Source organism: Penicillium citrinum, assembly GCF_028827155.1.
Source record: "Penicillium citrinum strain IBT 23319 chromosome Unknown utg000007l:1.0-2040159.0:1.0-2041076.0, whole genome shotgun sequence".
NCBI lineage: Eukaryota > Fungi > Ascomycota > Eurotiomycetes > Eurotiales > Aspergillaceae > Penicillium > Penicillium citrinum.
This window is the reverse complement of record NW_026622692.1, coordinates 61317-83219: the sequence shown is the minus strand read 5'-3', so window position 1 is coordinate 83219 and position 21903 is coordinate 61317. Positions and strand designations below refer to the sequence as shown.

General features: G+C 49.0%; 8 protein-coding genes across 8 annotated transcripts; 6 read left to right on the top strand and 2 right to left on the bottom strand.

The window, feature by feature from the left end:
• Positions 1–18: 18 nt before the first annotated feature.
• On the bottom strand, positions 19–2965 carry N7469_007697 (uncharacterized protein; the record flags this gene model as incomplete). Its single annotated transcript, XM_056646615.1, has 4 exons — positions 19–185; positions 281–2284; positions 2353–2505; positions 2812–2965. The coding sequence occupies 4 exons, from the start codon at positions 2963–2965 to the stop codon at positions 19–21; spliced, it is 2478 nt and encodes an 825-aa protein (XP_056498166.1).
• Positions 2966–4202: 1237 nt separating this feature from the next.
• On the top strand, positions 4203–4727 carry tim9 (protein transporter TIM9; the record flags this gene model as incomplete). The annotated part of the gene is made up of 3 exons (XM_056646614.1): positions 4203–4210; positions 4298–4367; positions 4536–4727. 3 exons carry the CDS (start codon positions 4203–4205, stop codon positions 4725–4727), a joined length of 270 nt encoding a protein of 89 aa, XP_056498165.1.
• A 984-nt stretch (positions 4728–5711) lies between these two features.
• On the top strand, positions 5712–7257 carry N7469_007695 (bifunctional alcohol dehydrogenase/S-(hydroxymethyl)glutathione dehydrogenase; the record flags this gene model as incomplete). The annotated part of the gene is made up of 6 exons (XM_056646613.1): positions 5712–5732; positions 5811–5825; positions 5977–6091; positions 6150–6285; positions 6341–6978; positions 7043–7257. The coding sequence occupies 6 exons, from the start codon at positions 5712–5714 to the stop codon at positions 7255–7257; spliced, it is 1140 nt and encodes a 379-aa protein (XP_056498164.1).
• Positions 7258–8031: 774 nt separating this feature from the next.
• On the top strand, positions 8032–9102 carry N7469_007694 (putative 1-aminocyclopropane-1-carboxylate deaminase; the record flags this gene model as incomplete). The annotated part of the gene is made up of 1 exon (XM_056646612.1): positions 8032–9102. One exon carries the CDS (start codon positions 8032–8034, stop codon positions 9100–9102), a length of 1071 nt encoding a protein of 356 aa, XP_056498163.1.
• A 219-nt stretch (positions 9103–9321) lies between these two features.
• Positions 9322–10980, bottom strand: N7469_007693 (inositol-3-phosphate synthase INO1; the record flags this gene model as incomplete). The annotated part of the gene is made up of 3 exons (XM_056646611.1): positions 9322–10011; positions 10040–10223; positions 10283–10980. 3 exons carry the CDS (start codon positions 10978–10980, stop codon positions 9322–9324), a joined length of 1572 nt encoding a protein of 523 aa, XP_056498162.1.
• Positions 10981–13676: 2696 nt separating this feature from the next.
• N7469_007692 (sugar transporter) lies at positions 13677–15301 on the top strand (the record flags this gene model as incomplete). The annotated part of the gene is made up of 2 exons (XM_056646610.1): positions 13677–14565; positions 14661–15301. The coding sequence occupies 2 exons, from the start codon at positions 13677–13679 to the stop codon at positions 15299–15301; spliced, it is 1530 nt and encodes a 509-aa protein (XP_056498161.1).
• Positions 15302–15762: 461 nt separating this feature from the next.
• On the top strand, positions 15763–17873 carry N7469_007691 (uncharacterized protein; the record flags this gene model as incomplete). The annotated part of the gene is made up of 7 exons (XM_056646609.1): positions 15763–15985; positions 16080–16390; positions 16456–16717; positions 16838–17281; positions 17409–17494; positions 17591–17690; positions 17743–17873. Coding segments are annotated over 7 exons (1557 nt in total), but the record flags the coding sequence as incomplete, so codon positions are not given.
• Positions 17874–19073: 1200 nt separating this feature from the next.
• Positions 19074–21422, top strand: N7469_007690 (LIM domain-containing protein; the record flags this gene model as incomplete). Its single annotated transcript, XM_056646608.1, has 3 exons — positions 19074–19182; positions 19267–19392; positions 19513–21422. The coding sequence occupies 3 exons, from the start codon at positions 19074–19076 to the stop codon at positions 21420–21422; spliced, it is 2145 nt and encodes a 714-aa protein (XP_056498159.1).
• Positions 21423–21903: the final 481 nt, after the last annotated feature.

Genomic DNA, 21903 nt, shown 5'->3' with positions numbered 1-21903 from the left:
TTTGCCGAGGTTGGCCACTCAAGCTGTTGATTCTTTCGGGGCCTCTTTCTGTGACATTGACTGGTCTGTCTCCTGAGACACAGTTGTCGGCGGCTCAGTCGATGTAGGCTGAGAATTAATGGCAACGTTCTCTTTGATCTCAGATGCTGCAGCTGCAGTAGTAGCCTCTGGGCTGTGCGGCTCTTCTGGGATTGGGGAGGTAGTCCCACCCCGATGATTGGAGAGACTGGCGAGCGTAGAGGCTCTTCTTTGGTCTGCTGTACTTGCTGCCGCTGTTCACTGGGAACCTCGACCGAAGGCTTGCTGATTGCCTCGTTAGAAGACGGTGTCATGGACTGATGCAACGAGGATTCCAGATCAGATTGACTTGGGCTCTTGGTCCGCTCACGATCGTCCTTCACGCCGTCTCGCACCTGGGCAACCTTGGCCTTGAATTTACCAAACAGACTCTTTCTTTCCGGCTCGGTGCCCGACGTACCACTACTTGAGATGCCAGCATCCAAGCTAAGAGGTTGACTGGATGGATCATGACTGTGTTGTTGTCCGCTGCCGATAGAACTGGTACTCTGCTCAGCACCAGGGTTTGTTGCTGTCAACGGTGGGGAGGCCAGCCCAAGCCCAACGTGCTCGCTACTACGTTTGGCGGATCGGTGGAACCGCCAGCTCCGGCGATTGTCTCGACGCTCGGAACGAGATCCGTCTTCGTTTTGCTCGAGATCTGACGCGTCGGTGAAGGAGGAGCGAGAGTTCATTGACGGGGTGCGTGATTGATGCGGCCGCAATGAGTTATCTGTAGCATTCTGTAGAGCGCCCTCTGTGAGTGCTGGGTTGGAATCCGAGAAAGCTTCCTTATTCAAGATCGAGGTGCTCGGAGGTTTGGGTGTTGTATCACCGACAGCAAGATCGTTGGAGGGAGTTTCATGCTTTCTATCCACAACCTGCGCGATGTTCAGTTCCGATGGTGTACCGTGGAGGGAATTAGAAGAACTCTGTGCGCTGATGCTAGCGCTTCCAGGTATCCTTTTCTTCTGCAGGCGCTTGGGTTGCCGTGGCTCTCTCTGGTCTCCTTCTGGTGGCGGGGATTTGCTGAAAATATTGGAGAATTTGCGCTCACGAGTTGGTGTCACAGCTTGTAAGGGTGGCGACACCGGGGTTGGTGCATTGTCTTGAGGGCGGGAAGTGTCGCTGAGATTCAAACGCTCGGCCGTAGCAACAGGCACTGGACCGTGGGTTGAAGTATGAATGAGGGTTGTCGTCGTGTCCTTGGTTGATGTGGTTGATTGGCTCAAGTTTCGTTGCCCAGTACTGGGCTCTGGTTGTTTAGATTCACGTTTCGGCTCGGCCTTGGGCTCAGTCTCCTCCTGTAAGGAGGGAGCTTGGCTAGCCGAGCGAGAACTATGGTGGGAGACGGAAAGTCCAGATGGTACTGAGCTGTTGTTCTCGTTCGCTCGCGTGAATCTTGCAGATGTCAAGACCGGGCCCATCTTGGATGGAAGTGTATTACTCCGGTGAACCCCGCCGCCAGAGGTAGGAGTGCCCGGACTAGGCGCCGTGTTGGATGTTCGTGAATTGCGGGAGGACACAGAAACATTGCGGCGCAGAGTATCAAGCTTGCGGTTACTCTCGGTACTGTTGCTGGCACTGGATGCCGATCGACGTATATTTGATCCTGTGGTTGCAGGCCGTATTTGAATCCCAGCCTCAACTTCTTTGACCTGCTGTTCATCCGCTCCAGTTCCACTCATGCCTACCAAGAAGTGATCTTGGTTCTCAATCAGGAAGATCAAGACATCCTGGCTCAATTTGTATTCCTCCGGTGACATGTCATGTTGCGGGTGTGACAGCATTCCTGGCTGGAAAATCGCGGACAGATTCGCCGAGGTCATTCTGTTCTGATCGGACTTGGATGCAAATACAGCAAGGAGATCAAGGATGTATAGGAGCAACTGCTTGTTCAGAGGTGGCAGTGCAATGATAAGCTGTTGGTAGGTCTCGACGGCCTTTGCATGATCGAACTTTTCGGCTTCGATGGCCTCTTCACCGGCTTGGACTTGTTTCTGATAAATGCGCAGTGGCTCACGGAAACGTTCGTAGAATTCAAGAGGGACGATGGGTTCTGGCAGCTGGTTCAGGTATCGGCGCAGGACATTGGCGGCATCATGGACGGTGTATCCGGACCAATCCAGTCCCTTTCCATATCGCTCGGGAGAGTCAAAGACCTCTTGGAGGTCCTTTATACGTTTTGCGGATCCATTGAGTCGAAAGATACCTTCGACATCCGTAGCTACAAGTCCGTCAGCATGAGGGAATGTCACGGTGGCGACAGCAGAGAACAGTGGAGGAAAGGCTGACCTTTTTCTTTGAGAAAGACACCACATTTTGCCACAACGATGGGTACATATCCATATATGAAACTCTCGCCGTGTTCGTTGGAGAGAGAGATGGCCACATTGGCGTATTTGATGCTGACATTAAGCGGTACACCGAATATACCGCGCGGAGGTTCTGCGCCGACAAGACATTAGTCTACCATCCATAAGAAAGTGCTTTGCTGGCAATGAGGTCCCAGGTCGCTTCTTCTCCATGTCATTGAGGGGAGGTGTGTATAGCCGCGGAAAGGGTTTCACTGGTACCCACAGGTACCGCGCACCGAATGACTTTATGTGGAGGGAAAGCTCAGGGGGAAAACGGAAAACGTAAATCGGCGAGATGCAGACAGGCGAATCACAAACGATCCATCGGGTCCGGAGCGAAAGGGGATTGACAAGGTTGTGGATTCAGATCGGATTGAGTCTCGCGACATGCACATACCTTTCAGTTCCTCTCTTCTGGTATTTCGTTTGAACTGTCTCCACCACGAGGCGAGATCTCGTTTCGAAGGCGGGGAGTTGGAAGGGACAGGGTCTGGGGATGTTGGAGGGAGTTGCACCGGGTCGATGCCCGGTTGCGATTTACCGGTCACCATAGTGAATTCGAAATCCGAGTCAGACAAAGGCGACGGGTGATATGTGAAAGTGGGAGGAAGTCGAGGTTTGAGGGGTGGATGGAATCGCGGGTGCGTCGATGGGCAGCACACCTGCGTCACCGCCCTCGTGTGGGAAAACCTGGGGGAGCAGGACAGAATTGGGGGGGGGGAGGGGAGCTAGGCCAGTACAGAAGAATTTCAGGAACAGAGTAGAGTAAGCAAATCCAGGAGGGTTTGGAACCAGGAGAAGACAGTTCTGGAGGAAAGGGGAGACCTGAAATTGCCAGCGAAGGGATATATGTCCAAGCAGGATAGAGACGTCCGAGTGAAATTGGGGGATGGGGGAACACAATCAGGCACAAGGACAAGGGGACTGGTGAACTAGTAATCGAGGAGTTGTGAGGAATTCAAGAGGTAGGAAGAAGTAGAAGAGAGTCAAGCGAATCGAAAGGATTTCGGGAAATTAGGAAGAAATCCAGTGGCAGAAGTGGAGGGGGTGAAATTGGAGAGCAGCTTGAAGCCGAAAGGGATGGAGTTAAGAGAGCCACGGTTCACGGCGGAGAAGGTCTGCAGTACGGAGTATACGAAGATTATCGAGATTGTTATATTTCAATGGTATTATGACTACAGGAGGTATTGATATATACAAGTAGATACATGTGAAATATTTATTAATCCCATTTAGAGTCATCTATATCAATCGATATAGATATGTACATAGTATATATATATATATATTCATAGTTGGATCCAATCTATATCTGATGATGGACTGGACTACTCGAGTCTGGACCAGGAACGGTTTCAGTCGATCTCTATTTTATTGCAGTACCCACGACTCGGGGTTGTTCTCGCCACTTCTCTTCTCGTTTCTTTCACTATTTGAGCTCATCTTTAATTGTTATCTTTATTCCTGTATATCTACTCTTATACTAGTGTATAAATAATTGTACATATCGTATGAATTATTCTTGTAAAATGGTCATTTTCATCCTTTCTGCAGCAATTCTAATTTTAGCCTCTCCGGAACCGGGGATCACGTGACCATTTCCGTCCATGCTCATGTAATCACGTGATAAAACCAGTTCAATCTCAGGTAATCACGTTACCCTCCCGGATAAACGTAGTTGCGCAGCCGCAGAAACAGCTTCGGAGCTCCGCGCCTGCGTCTCTTCACTCATCATCGCGACTTTTCTCATTGCTCAATTGTATTCTCTGCTTTTGATCATCATACATAATGGACGGGTAGGTTTTAATTGACTCCGGGCTATTGATCGAATCAACTCTCTGCTTGCCTTTTCCCGCGACGCCTTCGCTAATACCACACCGCAGCCTCAACGCATCCGAGCAACGCGAGTTCGCCTCCCGTATGGAGCGCAAGCAACTGAAAGAGTTTATGACTGTACGTTTTTATCTCTATTTCCCGCGCCCTACATGGATGGTATTTGTTATGTTTTAAACACTAGAAGTGTGCTGGCACGGTCAATGCCAATGCACTCCTTGTCTCCCTATCATGTCCATCCCATGTTTTCCGTTCTCTTCAGCCTTCTCATCTCAATTTTTTATCTAGATGTACTCCAAGATGGTCCAGCGCTGCTTTGACGACTGTGTCAACGATTTCACCACCAAGTCCCTTGTCAACCGTGAGGAGCAATGTATCATGCGCTGTGTTGACAAGCAACTGAAGGGATCCGCTCGGTTAAACGAGCGTTTCCAGGAACAGAATGCTGCTATGATGCAGCAAGGTCAGGTTCCTCGGTAAATTTAGTATCATTTACCGGCCATCGGGATCCCGAGATGGAATGTTAGGCACCGGGGGGCGAAGAAGGAGAAGAAGAGATGGAGTGAGCGCCGCTGGAGAGCAGATCTGCCTTGGGGCTGGGACCCTTTCCGGGCAATCCCACCTCCAGAGTCTCGGGTCAAGCAAAGTCTATTTTTTTTTCCCTCTTTGCATGAGCAAGAAGAAGTTGACGCTAGTGGACTTTTTAAAGCTCGGCTTGGCCTGAACTCCTTTCATGTACCATAGTGAATCGAGGGGATATATGGAGTACGCGGGACCACATCGGTACCCTTCCCGATCCCCAATGAAAAATTATTAAATATCCAATAGAATGTGGCATATGCCCAGTGTATAATATATGTATGTACTGTACTATGTACTCTGCTAATATCCACATCCTCCTATTTGTATTCCTACTTCTATTTTCCTATCAGGATAGTAGACTGATACTTAACAAGACACCCAGCTCTCCATGGTGTACATACTGCAAAGTAACTAATGTTTGATGACCCACTGAATGATAACGACGAACCCCCCCGGCGGAAAGCTTTACCCTTTTCAGGCGATAGTAGGAGACTTGAACGAGTCTCCATCAAACAATGTTACTATGTAATACTGTAAATAAATGGAAGGAGTCAAACCCGTCCTTGTCCATGCGGGGAATAGGAAATGGGCCCGGCTGTCACTCCGTTGGAGACCGGCCCAGTACGGCCGCCCCTCTTCTTCTTTCCGTTCGTCTCTTTCTTCTGCCTTTTTCTTCTTTTTTTCCCTCCTCATCTCATCATTCCCCACTCCCCTCACTCTCCAAGAGGATCCACTTGTACTTTTTCCTTCAAAAGGCCCCGTTGCTTTCCTTTTGATTTTCCTTCTGCAAATTCCGTGAGTCTTTTCTCTCTCGTTCTCCCGCCTCCGACGCCAATCTACAATCCTAACACTGCCCTAGTGAACGAGTTGTCTATAACCACAATGGCTAGCACAGTAGGAAAGGTAAGTGCTTCTATTTATGACATCCTTTTTTTTATTGCTGTTTATTCAAATTGTATACTAATTTTGAACTATCTACAGACCATCACTTGCAAGGTAAGAAAAAAGAATGCAATCATCAACCCATCAAACCGCCCCGCGCGGATGACGTCGGGATGCCCCGCGTTGAACCTGCGTCACCAACTCACCAACTCACTACAATCCCAATTATTCCAATGCCTTTTGAATAACAACTTTTTTTTACTAGGCCGCCGTTGCCTGGGCTGCCACTGAGCCCCTCTCCATTGAGGATATTGAGGTTGCTCCTCCTCGTGCCCACGAGGTGCGCATTCAGATTCACCACACTGGTGTCTGCCACACTGGTGAGCTCAGTTCAAGCTATTCGTAATGAAATCAAGATATGAGACTGACTCCAATTAGATGCCTACACTCTCTCTGGCAAGGACCCTGAGGGTGCTTTCCCCATCGTTCTGGGTCACGAGGGTGCTGGTATCGTCGAGTCCGTCGGCGAGGGCGTAACCTCCGTTAAGCCCGGCGACTATGTCGTCGCTCTTTAGTAAGTTGCAGTCACCTCACGATACCAATTCAACCGATTAACCAATTATCTATAGCACCCCCGAGTGCCGTGAGTGCAAGTTCTGCAAGTCTGGCAAGACCAACCTGTGCGGTAAGATTCGTGCCACGCAGGGTAAGGGTGTCATGCCCGATGGTACCTCGCGCTTCAAGGCCCGCGGAAAGGACCTGCTGCACTTCATGGGTACTTCCACATTCTCCCAGTACACCGTTGTCGCCGATATCTCCGTCGTTGCTGTTACCCCCAAGATCTCCACGGACCGCTCGTGCCTGCTGGGCTGCGGTATCACCACTGGTTACGGTGCCGCCGTTGTGACCGCCAAGGTTGAGCAGGGCTCCAATGTCGCTGTCTTCGGTGCTGGTTGTGTCGGTCTCTCTGTGATGCAGGGTGCTGTTAAGAATAAGGCCGGCAAGATTATTGCGGTTGATGTTAATGACGGCAAGGAGGTCTGGGCTCGCAAGTTCGGTGCTACCGACTTCGTCAACCCTACCAAGCTGTCCGGCAAGACTATTCAGGAGCATCTGATCGAGATGACTGACGGTGGCTGCGATTACACCTTCGACTGCACTGGAAACGTCGGTGTTATGCGTGCTGCTCTCGAGGCCTGCCACAAGGGTTGGGGTGAGAGTATCGTCATCGGTGTTGCTGCCGCTGGCCAAGAAATCTCCACTCGCCGTAAGTTCCTCATTGTTTTGACTCACTTCTCTTTCTTTTTCATCGCCACTAACTTAATTCTCAGCCTTCCAATTGGTCACTGGCCGAGTGTGGAAGGGATGTGCTTTCGGTGGTATCAAGGGCCGTACTCAGCTGCCCGGTCTCGTCGACGATTATCTCAACGGCGAGCTGAAGGTCGACGAGTTCATTACTCACCGCGAGCCTTTGGACAACATCAACACTGCTTTTGAGCAGATGAAGCAAGGAGACTGCGTACGCTGCGTGGTGGATATGAAATAGATTGTTTGATAGTTGTTTGATGTTGATGATCACCCCCTAAAAGGTTCGATGTGAAATATATGAATCTCCTTTGTGATGACCAATCGGTGCATGATCATAATATCGTAGATACTGTCATCTGATAATAATATAGATGTAATTTGTTCTCGCAAGAAATGCAGACTTAAGCTATTTTTTGTAAGGACTTGGAATCGGTCAAGGTCCTCACCCCACCATACCTTGTGGGTGTTAGTGACGAGTTACGGAGTGAACTAAACAGCTTGTTATGCTATAACTACTGGACAGAACAGAGTATCACTTGGTATATTCATCTTCAAAGATAAAATCTTCCAAAATATTTTGTATTCTAAGCTTTGTTATCTCACAATCTTACTGTTCTCATTCCATCCAGTCTAACTACCCAGTTATCCCGGCAGTGCGTTATCTCCCCCACTTTGGCGTCTCCGCACCAGGCCGACTTCGGGCTGATTTCGGGGAATCATTCGATCGACTTGAGGCACACTCAAGATGATTAGCTGTCTAAGTACGGAGTAGCTGAGCCGTGAGAGAGGCTTCTCCGCTAATAATTATAGATCTAACCCGATATGGTGATCATTAAGGCGTACGGCTTCTCTCCTACGATACACACCCCTCGTTGTTCAAGATATATAAGGAGTGCATTGATGCTACACAACGAAATAGCGCTTGAATTAGTGAATCAGAAGACTTCAAGCGTTTGTATATTTTCATTTCATACCCAACTCCTTCAACTATTTCCAATAGTATCACCTCATCATGAGTGAACTCTCCCTCCCCACTCCCTTCTCCTCCATCCCTCGAACTCCTCTCCTTCTCGGCCCCTCGCCGATTCATCTCCTCCCCCGCATCTCTGCCGATCTCGCTGCTTCCTCTCCACACCCCAAAGTCAACATATACGCCAAGCGCGATGACTTGAACTCCGCATACGCCTATGGAGGGAATAAAACCCGTAAGCTGGAGTATCTTCTCGCCGATGCAGTGGCCCAGGGATGCGATACTCTCGTCTCCATTGGTGGTGTACAGTCCAACCATACCCGACAAGTTGCGGCCGTCGCGGCAAGGACAGGTCTGAAGGCGAAATTGGTACAGGAGCACTGGGTTGACTGGGTTGATAAGGGATATGATTCTGTGGGAAATATTCAATTGTCTCGATTAATGGGTGCAGATGTTCGACTTGATCCATCGGGATTTGGCATCGAGCATAAGAATACCGCCGCGGCTGTAGTCGAAGAATGCAAAGCCAACGGTGACCGTCCCTACTATATTCCTGCTGGTGCATCGGACCATCCACTGGGTGGATTGGGATTTGCACGCTGGGCATTTGAAGTACGTCAACAGGAGCAGGAACAAGGTATCTTCTTTGATACTGTGATTGTATGCGCGGTAACTGGATCTACCTTTGCAGGCATGATCGCAGGATTCAAGCTGTTAGAGCGTTTGTATCCATCCGACCCCAAGCGGAAGGTTATTGGAATTGATGCATCGGCGACGGTCGAGGCGACGCGTAGTCAGGTGCTTCGCATTGCTCGCAACACGGCTGCTAAGATTGGACTGAAGGAGGAAGATATCACGGATGAGGATGTGATTCTAGACGATCGGTACCATGCTGGTATTTACGGAATCCCTGACAAACAGACATGGGATGCGATCGAGTATGCTGCTAAGATGGAGGCTTTTATCACTGATCCGGTTTATGAAGGCAAAAGCTTTGCGGGAATGGTTGATATGATTCGACGTGGAGAGATCAAGGGTGGGAATGTCTTGTATGCCCACCTCGGTGGACAATTAGCCCTGAATGCTTATTCCGAGCTGGGAGCGACTAAGTAGATAGTCAAATATTAACTCTTACAATAAATCAAATCAAAGAATACAGTAATATGGTTTCTACTGGCACATTAAAATATACGACACAAATGTCAAATGGATTGAACTAATGAGCGACAACTAGTTGGAAGTTCAGGACAAAAGAGTAACCGAGAGTTCGGTGGCTTTGATCAAGCCGGGTAGCTAAGGGACTAGTTTTCTTTCCTCAAGAAAATGATTGCCCTACAGCAGCTTGTGCTCAAGGGTCATCTCTGACTCGGGCTGAAGACCAACGCAAGCACGGAAGATGTTAATCAAAGCAGAGCGCTGCTTGCCCAGAGCGTTGACTACAGGGGTACCTGGTGGAGTCAAGGGAGCCTTGAGCATGTAGCTGAGAACACTCAGCACGCTGTGGAAGCCCCTGTACTCGGCACCCTCGGTGTCCTCCTTCCAGCTAATACGGGTCATCATCTCGGCGAGCACAACCAGGTCAATGATCAAGGGAGATGCCAGCAGAGAATCCTCGCAGATGTTGAACAGACTGATGGTCTGGTGGCCACCCATAAAGATCTCGGCATAGTACTCGTCCAAAGCACGCTTGTTGTCACCCACGGCAGGCATGTACTTGATGACGACGGTATGGTCTGGGTGCTCATCCTTTTCGTAGAGAATGTTGTTGGCGGCAACCATGTCATCAACCACGTTTGACTTGGAGATCTCTTTGGAGCGGAACTGCTTCTGCGAGCTCAGGTTCTTGCCGTCATTGTTACCCAGATGGTTGTAACTGGCGATGGAGGTGAGCTTGATACCGGCGTTGATCAGGAAGTCAACCAAAGCAGACTTCATCTTGGTCTGGCCGGACTTGAAATCATCACCGCCAATGAAGGCCTTGCGCTGCTCGGCCAACTGGAGAGCACCGGGAACGAAGGTGTTCTGGGGGGGATCCATTGATGAAGGGCACATTGTCCAGAATGGAGGCAACAGCAAAGACGGTGGAGGGAGAAACCTCGGCGTGACCATTCTTGATGGAGTTGATCAGGTTCTCGGCGGTATCATTGACACCAGGGACAATGTCGGCGTAACGCTCAGTATTAGCGGTCCACATGACGATCACCTTGTCCAGTCCATTTTGAGCCTTGAAGTCACTATAAGGAGGTTAGTAAGGAATTCTTGGCTCGCCATTTTCATTGCTTTATTTACTCACCGAATATCTTTTTGGATCTTCTCGACATGAGCCCAGCAGGCCTTGGTACCCTTGAGGACGTTGTCGGCACGACCTTCCTGGTTGGCAGCAATGAAATCAGGGTAGTAAATACTGGGCAGAGGCTTCATTTCAGCCATCTCCTTACGGACCAGGGACTTGAGGGCAGGCTCAAGGACCTGAGCACGGTCCATAGAGGCCGCCAGGTCCATAGAACTGATGTCCCAACCACCAATGGCCAAATCGTTGGGGTGAGCCATGGGGAGCAGATCACGGAAGGGGATGTTGATCTCCTCAGCGGTCTTTGCATCCGTGCCCAGCTTGACAGTCGAGCTCATCACGATGGAGCCATAGTAATTGGCCTTTTGCTGACCTTCACGAGTTTCCCAAGTGAGGCCACGGCGGTTGGCAAGAATACCAGCGGTGACAGTGGAACCATTGTTTCCACCCCAACCGACGAGCATCATCCCAACCTTGCCAACTTTACGGTCAACCTTGAAGTGATAGTTCGAGGCCTTGGGAGTTGCGAGCAACTTGTTGTCGACAGTGCGAGTCACTTCGGTAGTCTGATAGGCATACCGACTCTTGATTTCATCCGGGGTATACTCCACATTGGGAGACTGGACAGTAAAGAGAGGCGAGGATTCTTGGCGAACCGACCCGTTCACGGCGTTGGCGTCCGAGCTAGCGTGGGGAGCCATTGCGGAGGTGAGGATTGGAAATTGAGCGAGTATTTAAACGTTTACAAGTAGTATAACGAATTATCCGGCGCTCCTCCACGGCTGGAAGTGCGTCGGCCGTTGAACGGGTGGTGCCGCCTGGAAAGAGTTAGTCCAGACTGTACCACTGAGTATGTATGTATACAAGAACAGAGGAGACTCACGAGTTAAGATGTGTGGAGAAAATGGTGACGGTTGTAAGTGATCACGTCTCGAAGGATGTGATCGAACCTGCTGACAAGGCTTGCTACGAACCGAAAAGGGAGGGAAGGAAGAATGAATTCTTTGGGAAGGTTTGGGTAAAAAGGGAAAGAACGAGGGAGGAGGGAGGACGGTCGTTCTTTCTTAAATAGTAAAAGTAGAAAAGACCTCCACGTGAGCTCCCGCTGGCCTCCGCGGATGCTCGTTCCCCTTTTTTTCTTTTTTTTTCTTCTTTTGTTTCCCACTTCAATTTTTATTATTATTTTTTTCGTTTGGACCTTTTCTACTTCTTTAGGACTAGACTTGAACTAGTCATTCATTTGACTTTTGCCATTCATCTGTACTAATCCCGTGTGTTGGGTAAGGACTCGTTTCACTCTCTTTTTTCTTCTTTTGGCTTCTTGGATGGCCTCCGGACAACGGACATCCGGTGCCTGCATGAAAAGACCCATTTTCCCGTCAAACGATCATGCACAAGTGGATCAAATACACCGGGATTATTCGAGTGCCGAGTGAGATCCCTTTCTTACTGGACCAAGACCAATCATTGGGTACACTGGTTTGCAATCCCCATGGAGTCGATGGATCCTCCTCCGCTTCCGGTGGTGCCTGGCTCGACCTACCCTGTTCTCTCCGATCCCACCGGGTCTAAAATCATGCCATTGAGTCCATCACTTCCCCATGAACATATCATTCAACAGTATCTTTTAGATTGTCAACGATTCCTAAGCTGATTGCAGTCCTTAAATATCAGAGACAAACTAAAAACAATATCAATCCATCGGCATTAACCCCCGCCAATTCATGGTTGTGCCCCTCGGTGAACCGTGCTCGACAGCGGGGCAATCGGCGGTCTGCTTGACCCCTGACATGTGGTGTGGATCGAGCACGTACTGCACAACGCACACCGCTAGACTCGGTCTGTAATGAAAATCATCTGGAAGGGTGAGAAGCTACGAAGGCCTAGGTTTTATGACATTTGGCCTTCTCCTAGGTAAAATGGACCTTACGCCAAATTTGAATAAATCAATACCAAAAAAGGAGAACAAGTTTGAGTTTGTGGTCTCTGCACTCGTGGGCGTCGGTTCAATTGAGGAGCCTAACAGGTTAAAGTTGTTGGCGAATATTCGGCTCGGCTAACTCAAAAGCCACCCGAAAGTCCATCGGGATTCACACTTACCCGAGTGCACCCCAAATTGATCTATATCCAGATTGACTATTGATACAGAAGAATTATATCCAGAGAGCACGGGATACTCTCCAGACGAGATGACATTGATTCATCCCCGCGATCCCATCAAGATCGCTCTTGCAGCTTCACCCCGCTGCCCCACCAGCCTCCGATCGGCATTCTCCATCAATTTACGGAGTACCCGTAGCTAACTACTGCCCATAGTACAATGTAGGTACATAACTGTATGTACAGGGCAACTCCACCACTAAGTGCTGGTCGAGGATGTAAGGAAAGAGAATAGCTAAGGATAAATCTTGTCAGCTTGGGATGACGGGATGACGATCCTAAGCTACATAGTATATGACGGATGTACTATGTAGCACCCCTTGTATGGTTCAAGACACGGCATGTTAGTAGTACTTCGTGTTCAGGCTCCTGCTTTTCCCATCAGCAATAATCTTAATTGAGCCATTGACCTATCAAATGACTAGGGTTTCTTGAGGTTTCACGGCCTGTTCTGATGAAATTGTTGCCTTGAGGGTTGGTCAGAAACCAAGCCACGAAAACCAGTTCTATGCAAAAGGGTTGTATAAAACGCGTGTCTGGAGTCACTGAGATCTTGCTTTTTCAATTCAAGCTTTTGTCTAGCTCTAGAGGGATCTGTATGCTTTGGACGATAGCTCATGATCTCATTCCCATCTCAAGTATCTGGCATTCTGATGCAGGGCTTGTCGGGCAATGTGCTGGCTCAAGCTATTCCATTCTCAATGGCGACGCTAGAAATATTGTCTCAGCAATATTAAAGTCTAAGTACAAATGGAATATTCTATTGTGGTCTGTTCTCTGGTTGATTATGGCTGGCCTACAGTACTACGTATCATTGTAGTCAACCCCTTTCTTCCGTTGGGATTGACCAAGATGCGGATAAAGAGATCCACCTTGTTTTTCAACACCACAATGCTCAGTTTTTCCATTAGTCAAGGGATAGAAAAAAATGCAGAAGGAAGCAACACTCCAAATAATTGATCAAGTTGTCAATTGTTACACTTGAGATCCGATCTCGCGCTGTGATCTGCAGGCTGCAGAGTTGACCCAAGTGGAATGGGATATGGAATGCGGAACCTCAAGCGAGTCACATCATACCCAAAGGCTTTCCTGATGAAAAAGGGGTGAGTGGCTATGCTCGAGAAATTGTACTCTCTAAAATAACTCGCGAGTTCTCTTTTAAGTGGCTAGTCAAAAGCCAATATGGAATCGAGAAACCTATCATCCTCTGCAAGACTGGTCTCAATATTCGCATACAATGGCACCATTCTTGGGTCTTCAAGGCAATCGCCTAAACCTTGTCGCTTTATTCGGCATTTTAATGCCATCGATCGTATCATTGGGCTATAATCAGTCTCTGCTGGGCGGCGTTTTGACATTGGATGCCTTCGAGAAGCAATTCCCAGAGATCAGTGTGGCGGATGCCGTACCACAGGAGAAGAGCCGCACATCCGCTATCCAAGGAACTGTGGTAGCCCTCTATGCTATGGGAGGTTTATTTGGCGCTCTCAGCTGTATCGGCCTAGGAGATTTCTTTGGTCGTCGTCGATTGATGATGATTGCCTCGGTGACCCAATTGATCGGAGCTGTTTTGCAGACAAGTGCATTCTCTTTTGCACAGCTCATCGTCTCTCGTATTGTTCTTGGTCTAGGTTCAGGAGGACTGATGGCTACAACACCAGTTTGGCTCTCAGAGATCTCGCCAGCAGAAAGGCGTGGTGCCAACGTGTCCACCATAGGTCTTTTCGCGGGTCTGGGTGCAATGATTGCTCTTTTTGTGGATTTTGGGATGTCCTTTACTGCTAGCAGTGTAGGATGGAGGTTTCCTGCCTCAATTCCTGTGATTCTTTCTTTGGTTGTTCTAGGATTTGCCTATGTCCTACCCGAGTCACCCCGATGGTTGATTCGTAGAGACCGTATTGACGAGGCCCGGATTATTCTCACCACGATGGATGATAAGAGCATTGGAAATGGAAAGATTGAGAAAGAGATCAAGGATGTGCAAAACTCTCTCCATTTAGCTGGTGGAGGCTCTCTGCGACAGATCTTTCATATGGGCCCGCAACGAGTGATTCACCGTGCTATACTGGCGTCGATGGTCATGGCATTTATGCAACTCACTGGATTCAATGCTATTACATTTTACAGTAAGTACTATTAGTATCCCAGGAATGACCATTCTTTGGTGCTTTGTTTGGCGAGAGAGTGCTGACTGATTTCGCTTTCTCTTCAAACTTCACAGCAAACACCATATTTGAAACATACCTACAGCTTGATTCAGTGAAATCAAGAATCCTGGCGGCGATATATCAACTCGTCAGTCTTATTGGAGGTACCATCTGCGTCTTCACCATTGAAGGCATGGGGCGTCGGCGCTTATTGATGGGCAGCGCAGCAGGAAATTCGATATCAATGGCCCTCATTGCCGGTCTTGGTTCTCAGCCAGGAAATCCCATGGCGATGCGCGGGGCAGTTGTCTTCATCTTCATCTATCATCTCATCTTTGTGGCAGGATTTGGCGGTGTTTCTGCGCTCTATGCGACTGAGGTTGCGCCATTGCACTTGCGAGCCACGATCAATGGCCTCGCAATCGGTACATGGTGGATGATCTGTGTTTTGATTACCGAGATCACCCCGATTGCAATTGGCACCATTCAGTGGCATTTCTTTATTATATTTGCTGGCTTGAATGCGGTCATGATGGTGGTAGTATATCTCTTTTTCCCGGAGACAAGTGGTCGGAGTCTTGAAGAAGTCGATCGGATCTTCATTGAGTCTTCTAGCATTTGGGATCCGGTGTGGGTGGCACAGCGTCTACCCAGGACGAGGGGTGATTTGGAGGAGATTGCAGTTCCCGAAGATCGTGCCAAGGGATCTGTCTGATAAAGGATGATTAGTCGACATTACTAGAATAGTATCATACTGTATAATGTACTACATTATACAGAGAATAACACTAGTAGTGTGCAGTCTTGTCTTACAGTGCGGGGAGTGTAAGGATATAGCCGCGGGCGGCTATATATAATTGTCACCGCGAGGAATAGTATAGTATAATACAAATGAAATGCAATAATTGTATCTTCCATTCCTGTTAACTCATAATAAATTTCATAATTATATAGAATCCTACTACTATTGCACATTGCGACTTGTGTTCTCGTCTCGTGACCGAATTTCCCCGCAAAAAGTCTTCCCCGCACGTCAAAACTTTGCTTCAAAATTTCCCTGACTGCCAGTAACTTGTTTGTTCATAGAAGAATGCCCGCGGCAACCAAAATCAAATGCTGGTCAATTTATTCCCCTCTCTTATTCTTCAACCTCAACTTTGCTCATAATATCCAGTGATCCTTGTCGTCTACTACACCATAAATGTGTGTTTTGAGGTGTTTCTTGTCCACAAGCCTTGGGCTAATAACTTCGCCTACCCCAACCCACAGGTGACGGCATTCTACCACAATGCAGTAGATGCATTCGGACCGGCCGCACTTGCGTGCGAGGCAAGAAGGAAACACAATTTCGACAGGCTAGGGGACAAGAACCGCGAACTCGATTCCCACGCAACCAGGTGTGGGTTCGGCCCCCACCGCGTGGTGAGAGCCTTCTGAACTAGCGCTAATGGAGCTTCGCAATATCGAGCTGACCGCGAGAATTTGAAATACAGTGGATTTTGTTTTAGAATCTGGCAATGGAGATATTGAGGATGAAAAGGATTTCCCCCTCAATAATGGTTCTGCCGATGAAGAGTTGCACCAGGGTGACAGACATCATTCGCCAGATACCCACCCAGAAACCCAACACCGGAATGTTCGATTAAGACCACGAGGTCAAGCGAGCCAAGATGAGAATTGGACTCCTTCCTTTTACCCAACAGGGGTAGGTCGTGAGCTACGATCAGGTCGGCGGAGCTGGCCTCTCAGAGACCCAGAAGAGGCATACTTGCTGAAACACTTTGTGGACCGCATCGCGTCATTTGTGAGATTGTCACCACGCGTCAACAGGAAGGGTGATCGTACATACTGACATTGAGCGAACTCCAGTTCGACTGTACAGATCGACAGCAGCACTTTGCTCTGCACATCCCTTATCGAGCACGGTATTGCAATACACTATTCAATGCCCTGATGGCTCTATCGGCGCGTCATTTGAGCTGCACCACGCCTTTCAATCCGTATGTGTCCGATCAATATTATCAAATGTGCCTCGAGACTCTCATCCCGACCTTGAATAATCATGGCGTCACTATGGATGATGATCTACTTGCCGCAACAGTTATTCTACGTCTACTGGAAGAATTCGATGGTGAGTGATGGATCCTTGCACCCCGAATTGACAGTTGTACTCTACTGCGTAGTACTCTATCATAACCGTCCCCTGTGCATCAAATGCAGGGTGGAGTCCGCGCTGACCATGATCGTGTAGTGCCACTAGCGGGATCGGATCTTCGTGGCCATTCCTTTGGGACCAAAGCATTCATTCAGGGTCCGCCACCCTCTGCAACGACAACTCCAAGTCTTCGTCAGGCGGTTTATTGGAGTGGACTTCGGCAAGAGATTTACAATGCCCTCAGTTTGAAGCAAGCCCCTGATATTGACTTCAGTTCCCTTCATTCCTTATTCACGGCACTGGGCCCTGATACTGGCGATTGCGCGTGGGCAAATCAAGCAATTGCGCATTGCGCCGATGTACTTTTATTTTCATTTGGCGAGGGGCCCCGCTCAGTGGCGGTGCATGAGAACTTACAGAAGCAAACTGAGCAGTGGAGCGAGACTCGACCAGCATCGTTTGACCCCTATTTTGTCGGTGGTGATGAGGTGGAGATAGGTGGCAGCTTTCCCGATATTCGTTTCAATTGTCCCTGGCATGGTAAGTGATTTGCTCGCCGTGATGAATTGCAATCGCAGGCATCAAATTTGATTAATTTGATGAATTGTTTGCATTTGCATGTCAATCAGGAGACGATGAGCTAATGATCAACGGGACTTATTTTTAGCAATTGGCAATCAATACAACGAATTGGCTCGGATATTACTCTCCCTCCATGACCCAGGGATTCCAAAATTTGCTCAAGAAGTTGACGTAAGTTGAGTATACGGAGTACGGAGTACTTCTTGTACATAGGAAGGATCTTTTCATGATCGTCACTGATAGATGCTGAAACTTACGGTCATATAGCAGCGAATCCGCAAGGGGGTCTGGACTGTGTGTGGTGTGGCGTTGGCTAACGACGCCGTACCTCCAGCAATGGTAGTGGGGTGCATGGCTATCCATCTTTGTAAGACTTGATCAGTGCCTGAAAATGAGGAGCGTAAGCTGAACGTTGACAGGTGGCGATCGTTTCACAGATCGGCAGGAACAGGAAAAGCTGATCCAAGTCCTGATTCGCACTGACTCGGCACATGGATGGCCAACCCATGCGTTGCAGCGCCAATTGCGGGAAACTTGGGGGATGTCCTGAAGAAAATAAGGCCGTGGAGGACAATATCGGCCATGGAATCGGCCTTAGCGTGTGTTCTTCCTTAAATTACAAAAATGAACTCTGGTTCATCCTTTTTGGAGAAGCACGTAATTCAGGGATCTTAATTGGCCCTAAAATCCCCTCCCCGATGATGACAGTTCGCACTCACATGTGGCAGCAAGGGGGAAGAGACCACGAGGAAGCGAACACATCAACAACAAACAAGCCAAAGAAGAAGGGAATAGGCTGACAGGAACCACTGGTGGCTTGATAGTTTTGCGTACACATCTGAGGAACTGCAGGGGGACCAAAGAGCAAAAACTTCCGATCTGCACGCCTCATTACGCCCCCAGGTGTGACGAAGGATGGTTGGTGGGGATACAGTGAATGTGAATGTATCGAATAGTAGAACAGAACTGTGGTGGACAACCAAATTGCTTCGGTCGAATGTCCCATCAGGGATAATTTGAGCCAAATCGAGAATCAATTGGCCCCCTCCAGAGCTGTTCAGTACAAGAATACAGTAGGATTGGCCCCCTCCCCCGGGGGAATGGTGCACGGTTGATCGCACGAAGCACGACAAGGCACTACTAGAAGTGGAGAGAACATTGTCAAATCTCCCGCTGAGTACCCTTGGTCGCGCCCATTCGTTCAGTCAGAATGCACTGCGGTTGGATGATGATGGATCCACCCCCTTTGGACGATCGGCTCGGGGCGGGAGAGTGTTGGAGCAGAGGTGATCCGTGAGCAAGAGCGAGAGCGAAGATAATAGAGGATGATATGAGAACAAGAATAACAATTAATGCATTGAAGATGCAGCTATAATGAAAGTGAAATGGATTGATGAAGTTGAGAAAAAGTCAAGAAAGGCGGAAGTTGAAGCGGCTTGGGGAAAAAACAGCCAAAAAAAGCACGACAAACCCCCCTGAATTGCCCACTTTTGCACTTACGACGACGCTACTTTTTAGTGCACCATCAGAAGGTCCACCAGGACTTGGACTCTCTTACATCTTTAACACTCTTCTGTTCTTCCAGAACACTTTCATCACTTCCTGGGGTATTGTTACTCCATCTCAGCTCCATCAATATCTCCATCTGTACGGAGTGAACTGTACCACGACTATAGAATCCCGCCCCGTTAGAGGAGACTCGGGCTGAATGCCCAAATAACTTCAATGATTCTCATCGATTGACCCGAGAATGGCGACCATGGATTCGGGCTTCTTGCCCACGATCAAGTGCTCCAACTGTGGTTGTAATGTTGAAATCTCCGCCATGGGGGACCATACCTGTGCAAATGTTGAACATGGTAAGTAAGATTCTATGTGATCTATAAACAGCGCCAGACAATCAGACAATCAGTGGATGCTGATAGCCCCTCGATTGCTTCTAGTCCCCGTGACAGCGATTCCTTCACCTCCCCCCTCAGCGGGGTTGGATGAGCCAGACCGATTGACCACGGCCATGGCAATTAAAGCTGGACGAAGTGCTCCTCCGCGCATCGATCCTTCAATCGCAAGTACGTCAATAAGAAGCAATATCTGAGTTGAGAGGGAGTGTCATTGAGGGAGAGAGGGGGAAGATGTGGCACGGCGCAAAAGGTCATACAAGATCTATGATAGACTGACGTTTTCCACAGATAGTGCATTTCTTCAGCCGAATGTGCCTACCCCAGCAAGCAGCATTGGTTCACATATGCCATCTCCTCTTTCAGCATCATCAGCACCGCGGTCTCCTGTTCAGCCCTCGCCGCGTCAGACGTCCCCTGATGATGACTCCGTTCTGAATCTAGACTCCGTCTTCTCCTTTCCCATGCCAGGGAATAAATCTTTTACTCGCGTGAGCTCTCACGGGCTGACCATGGATGCTCCAGCTCGGCCTGCGGCAGCCACTCCAACCTCAAGATATGGACTGGGCCTTGATTTGGTCCCCGAAAATGTACAACTACCCCCAAGTCCGTTGCCTCCAGCCCCCGAGCCAACCGAATCAACGCACGAGCGGAATGAATCAATGGTCAGCCAGAGCAGTTACCGCACTTCACTGTCTAGCACTCGTTATGGTAGCTCGACTGCCAGGTCGTCGACCAACAGCTTCTCTCGTGGCTTCACCAAGTATATCGACGAAACTCCGCCATTACCACCAGCTCCACTACGAACACCAAACAAATCCTCATTTTCACGGGAATCACAGTTATCTGTGAATTCATCCTATCAGAGCGAAAAGGCCGATGAATCGTTTAATGGATTCGACTTTGGCATTTCAGCTAATACTAATCCTAGTGGCTTGCATGACCTACCCGAAGAACGTTCCCCTGCAGAACCCAAGGCTACTTCAGAGCAAGATTTCCCACTGCCATCCCAAAATCATCTTCATCCTGCAACCGCAGCCTCGGAACCACCTAAGAACGATCTGCCTCGAAAGAATTCGGACGCCTCAACTCATAGTGCGGTATCAGTGACAAGTTTCGCCCGTGCGTTGGGACTCGAGGATCAGGTACAAAAGCCCGAGAGCTCAGTCTCATCAGAATCATCTCCATCGGAAGCCAACAGTGGTAGCTCTATGTCGAGTCTTCCATCCGATACCAGTTTCAGTCAATTCAAACCCAATGATCCTTTAAACCTCAGTCCCCTCGTCAAGGAGTTGCCGCCACGTACGCGACAAACAATCCTGGAGCTCCCTGGTCGTATTCGCAATACTATGGAAGAGGTCCCGCCCATTCCAGCTGCTTTCTTTAGCCCTGATTCACCCACCGACCCGGCCATCAACAAGGGCGGCTTATCACTGATAGTGGAGAAGAACGAAGGTCTTTCTTCATCTCCACAATCCCCTCAAGTTCCTCCATCAGAACCCCCTTCGCCCCAGCCATCAATGCAGCGCTCTGCTACAACACCAATTCCCCGTCCGCCAACGCGCTCTGCGACCAGGTCGAAGGGCAAATGTAAAGGTTGCGGAGAGGCAATCACTGGCAAGTCCATCTCGTCATCTGATGGTCGCTTAACTGGACGATACCATCGGGGCTGCTTTGTATGCTTTGAATGCTCCTCGCCCTTCCAGACAGCCGACTTCTATGTCCTCAACAACAAGCCATTCTGCGCTCAACATTACCATGAGCGCAATGGCTCGTTGTGCTCAATCTGCCACGATGGAATTGAAGGTGAATATCTCGAGACTGTTGAGCGTAACGGTGCCCGTCCAGAGCGCCGTCGATTCCACATCAATTGCTTGCAATGCCGAACTTGCAATGTTATGCTCAACGGAGACTACTACGAATGGAATGGCGGGATTTATTGCGAGCGAGACGCACATCGCGCAGCGAATGCGTATTACCGACCCCCTCCAGGACCCCCAGGACCCCCGGGTAGACGGCGACCTACCATCGGTGCATCCCCATTATCCCAAACGCAGACTCGTGGACCTCCTCCCGTTGGGTATCGGCCACCTCCTTCACCTGTGCCATCACACGGAGGCCTCCGTCCTGGCCCACGTTTCCCTTCAGGGGGTGCTAGGAGATTCCCTGAGCGACGAACAACCAAACTGATGATGATCTGAGATGTATCACCGGTACACTTTTCTTACAAACTTTCGACTTTTTGGAGCCTCTGCTAGCTAGAGAGCTCCTTACTTTCTTGTTCATTTTTCATTCTTCGGATTCCCAAAAGATTCTGCTTGATCGAATCTTCCGGGACAGCCACTCGCTTCATAGATTGCATTATACCCTTCATACCATTTTTTTTCCTATTTTCCTGGCTGCAGTCTTATGGCGTTAATGGCTCATTTTACATTGGGCAGCCTGCACATACAGATTGTCTACCCTTGAGGGACATTTTGTTTCTTCTTCGTTCCCGTCTGCTCTCAATCAGAGCAGCTACTTGGACTGTGTATCTTCTTTCTTTCGCTTGTCTCTACAAAGTTCCTACTTCTTGAATTGTCTGTATGGGGACATGGTCATGCCGATATGTTAATAATGGATATCTTGTCGGTGCGGAGTTCTGGATGGCGGCGTCTTTTACTTTGACTGTGTACAAATATA